The sequence below is a fragment of the Acyrthosiphon pisum genome, unplaced genomic scaffold (assembly GCF_005508785.2).
Source record: "Acyrthosiphon pisum isolate AL4f unplaced genomic scaffold, pea_aphid_22Mar2018_4r6ur Scaffold_851;HRSCAF=1310, whole genome shotgun sequence".
NCBI classification, from domain to species: Eukaryota; Metazoa; Arthropoda; class Insecta; order Hemiptera; family Aphididae; genus Acyrthosiphon; species Acyrthosiphon pisum.
This window is the reverse complement of record NW_021778500.1, coordinates 1-2,811: the sequence shown is the minus strand read 5'-3', so window position 1 is coordinate 2,811 and position 2,811 is coordinate 1. Positions and strand designations below refer to the sequence as shown.

Below are 2,811 nucleotides of genomic sequence, written 5' to 3'. Positions count from 1 at the left end.
TTATTCAAAACTAAGAAGTATGGCCGATAAGGCGCCATGTATGATACTATACGGGTTCTTAGGCTTAAAGGACATGGTAATTAATAGGTTGATGGCTATACTGACGTAAGAATATGATAACTTACTATTTATAAAAAAAAAATAAATGTATGAAATAAGAAAAAAATGTATGTAATAAGAAAAAATGTATGTAATAAGAAAAAAAATGTATGTAATAAGAAAAAAAATTTTAATACATAATGTAATGTACTAACGTAATATTAAGAATTTTTGTAAACTAATAATACCCGTAAAAGATGGATTTCATGATACTAGTAGATCAGCATTCTGAGCAATAGTTAGAGGTCTTATTAATCATAATCCCTCGTTTTGTGGGGGAGGTGTTGCAAATACTACAGGCCACACGCAGTTCGGCATGTGTCCGATACGTGATGGGCAGCAGTAATTATTATCTAAAAGACAACGTAATAGGTATAAGGAAAGTATGATATTTGTTACATAAAAAAAGCAAGGCTACACGTAGCAAGGATGTACGTGTAGGTACCTTTTTCCTTATACTAACGCACCTATATAACAGGGACCCTAACGAAAGGCTCATCACTCTATAGTTAGCAGGCTACTAGTTGACGGTATCCATGCTGATTATTTATGTCTTAAATTGTACCGTTTCAATAATTTGAAACTATTCTTGATTGATTTATGTTTTATATTTAATAAACTTATATTATAATCAATTCGAATAAGAGTTATTTGTTCGACTTCGAAGCCTATCAACAGTGTCTCTCATCCGGTTCACAACATCGCTCTGATGTATGGATATTGAAGCCTTAACACTAGGTTGACTAGGTTTTGAATTAGTACTACCTTAAAATAACCAACATTATTATTAGCCATTATTGAAAATGTAATACCTAAACTCATATCGATTAAAAATCTATTAGACATTAACTTACGAACAGGCATGCATTTGTATTTTACTTTAATAGTATTAAGAATAATTCAAATAACTTGTATGAAAATACTTTTCAAAATTCAAACAAATTATTTGTTTTTTAAATTATTTGTATTTGTATGTAGGTAGGTACCTGGTAATAGTAATGTTGGATAAGACCTCGCATTCAGTCTCTTAGTACCAGGACTAAAACACTGTTCATCAAAATGATTATTGCATATAAATTTCTTTTTATAAACATCATTTGGATCCATTTCGTTCAAACCAACCAAATCAATCCATTTTTTTAATCTCACAAAGTCTGTTCTAGGATTGGGAAATCGATGAACAACAATACCTATTATAATAAACATCAATAATACATTTGATGTATGTACATTATAGAAATTAGGTTATTTTGGGTTATATAATATAATAATAGGTATTATGTATATTATGTTCATAGGCTTTTTATAGTACTATAGACATTAATAGGTTAATACATCAAAACATGTATGTGGATATGTTAAAAAAAAAATAGGGGCGCTGTCCAAATATTAGGGCACTATAATTGTCTAGGCTAGACCAGAAATTTAAGTCTTCGCACGCCTATGATTATGTTTATAAAACAATATTACTAACTTAAAACTATAAATTCTATTGGACAATAAACCCCTACAAAATGTCAAATTTAGATCTTACATCAACAAATTTTAAAGATAACTTATCTTATCTTTTTCATATAAATTAAATGAAAATGGAAATACCCAGTCTTCTGTAATAATACTATATGGAATGACGAATCATTTTCTGAAGAATAATGACTATAAACTAACTCTATTTAAAAAGCATGTTGAATAAAACATTTAAATAATACCTATTTAAATTTTAAAGATATAAAATAGATAATAATATAGAATGCTTGTTTAGTTGTTTCGTAACTTTTTATGAAATTATAAAATACTTACCTTTGGATTGACGGCCATATATTACGCACTTTGAAGCATTTTTGGGAAGCATCATATAATATCGTATAACAGTCAATAACCAGTATCCACAAATCACAATACGAAAAACTATTATTTTCTAAGATACTGACCGGTAACTACTAACTACTATACGAAATAGGTAGTAACACGGACGCCGGAGTTGGAGAAATGCGAAAAAACCGTTGCTGTCAGTCGCCAGCTGTCGGCGAGTGGCGAGACCGGTGTTCGACCGCCGCCACGACATACAGTGCTAATGGTGGTTGTACGATAGAACTATACGGTACAAAACAGTCCTATAGAGTTGCACTAGCCTGATACAAACATATAAAATTAAAATAATATTTAATGTTTGAATACAACATAGAATATAATAAATACAATATAATTATAATTATGTTAATAAGTTTGACTATATTTATAGAGTTAGATTATTACATCACTCATTCATTTTTGTAAATTAACTATGTTTAGGATGAACATTTTAGTGAAACTGTTGATAAGGAAATGAGTCCGTCAGTATCGAAAATAAAACCTAATTCAAAACGTAACGCAACAAGCGGGAAAAAAAAATCCAGAAACAAAAAGCCAATGAAGATTGTAATAAAAATAATATATATTTATAGTGTTAACATTAATATTTTTTTTTTTTATAGCACAAATCATACCGTGAAAATGTTGCTGAACTTTTACAAACCGAAGAAATTGATGTAGACATTGTAGTAAACCTCAAGGTGACACGTATTCATTGATATTCTAAGTGTTCGCATTTTCGTTACCTTGTTACCTACTAACGAAAATGCTCACGTATTAATAGTATTGGTCAATTCTTTAACGACTCTTTCCTTAATCATGTATCACGTAGCACTAGTTTTCCTTATTCAAAAGCACGTA

At 29.6% G+C, this 2,811-nt stretch overlaps 1 protein-coding gene across 1 annotated transcript; it reads right to left on the bottom strand.

Annotated features, from left to right (window-relative positions):
- Positions 1 to 213: 213 nt before the first annotated feature.
- Positions 214 to 1,598, bottom strand: LOC115035096. Its single transcript, XM_029492745.1, has 2 exons — positions 1,086 to 1,598; positions 214 to 864 (listed from the first exon to the last, which is right to left on the bottom strand). The coding sequence occupies exons 1-2, from the start codon at positions 1,303 to 1,305 to the stop codon at positions 731 to 733; spliced, it is 354 nt and encodes a 117-aa protein (XP_029348605.1). The 5' UTR covers positions 1,306 to 1,598; the 3' UTR covers positions 214 to 730.
- Positions 1,599 to 2,811: the final 1,213 nt, after the last annotated feature.

What these genes read in the sequence shown, in the direction of transcription:
- LOC115035096 (XM_029492745.1), bottom strand. Translation starts at nt 1,305, where the DNA reads ATGTTTATTATAATAGGTATTGTTGTTCATCGATTTCCCAATCCTAGA. An exon ending in TCCAACATTACTATTACCAG is followed by an intron (nt 865 to 1,085) that starts GTACCTACCTAC and finishes GGTTATTTTAAG; the next exon opens with GTAGTACTAATTCAAAACCT.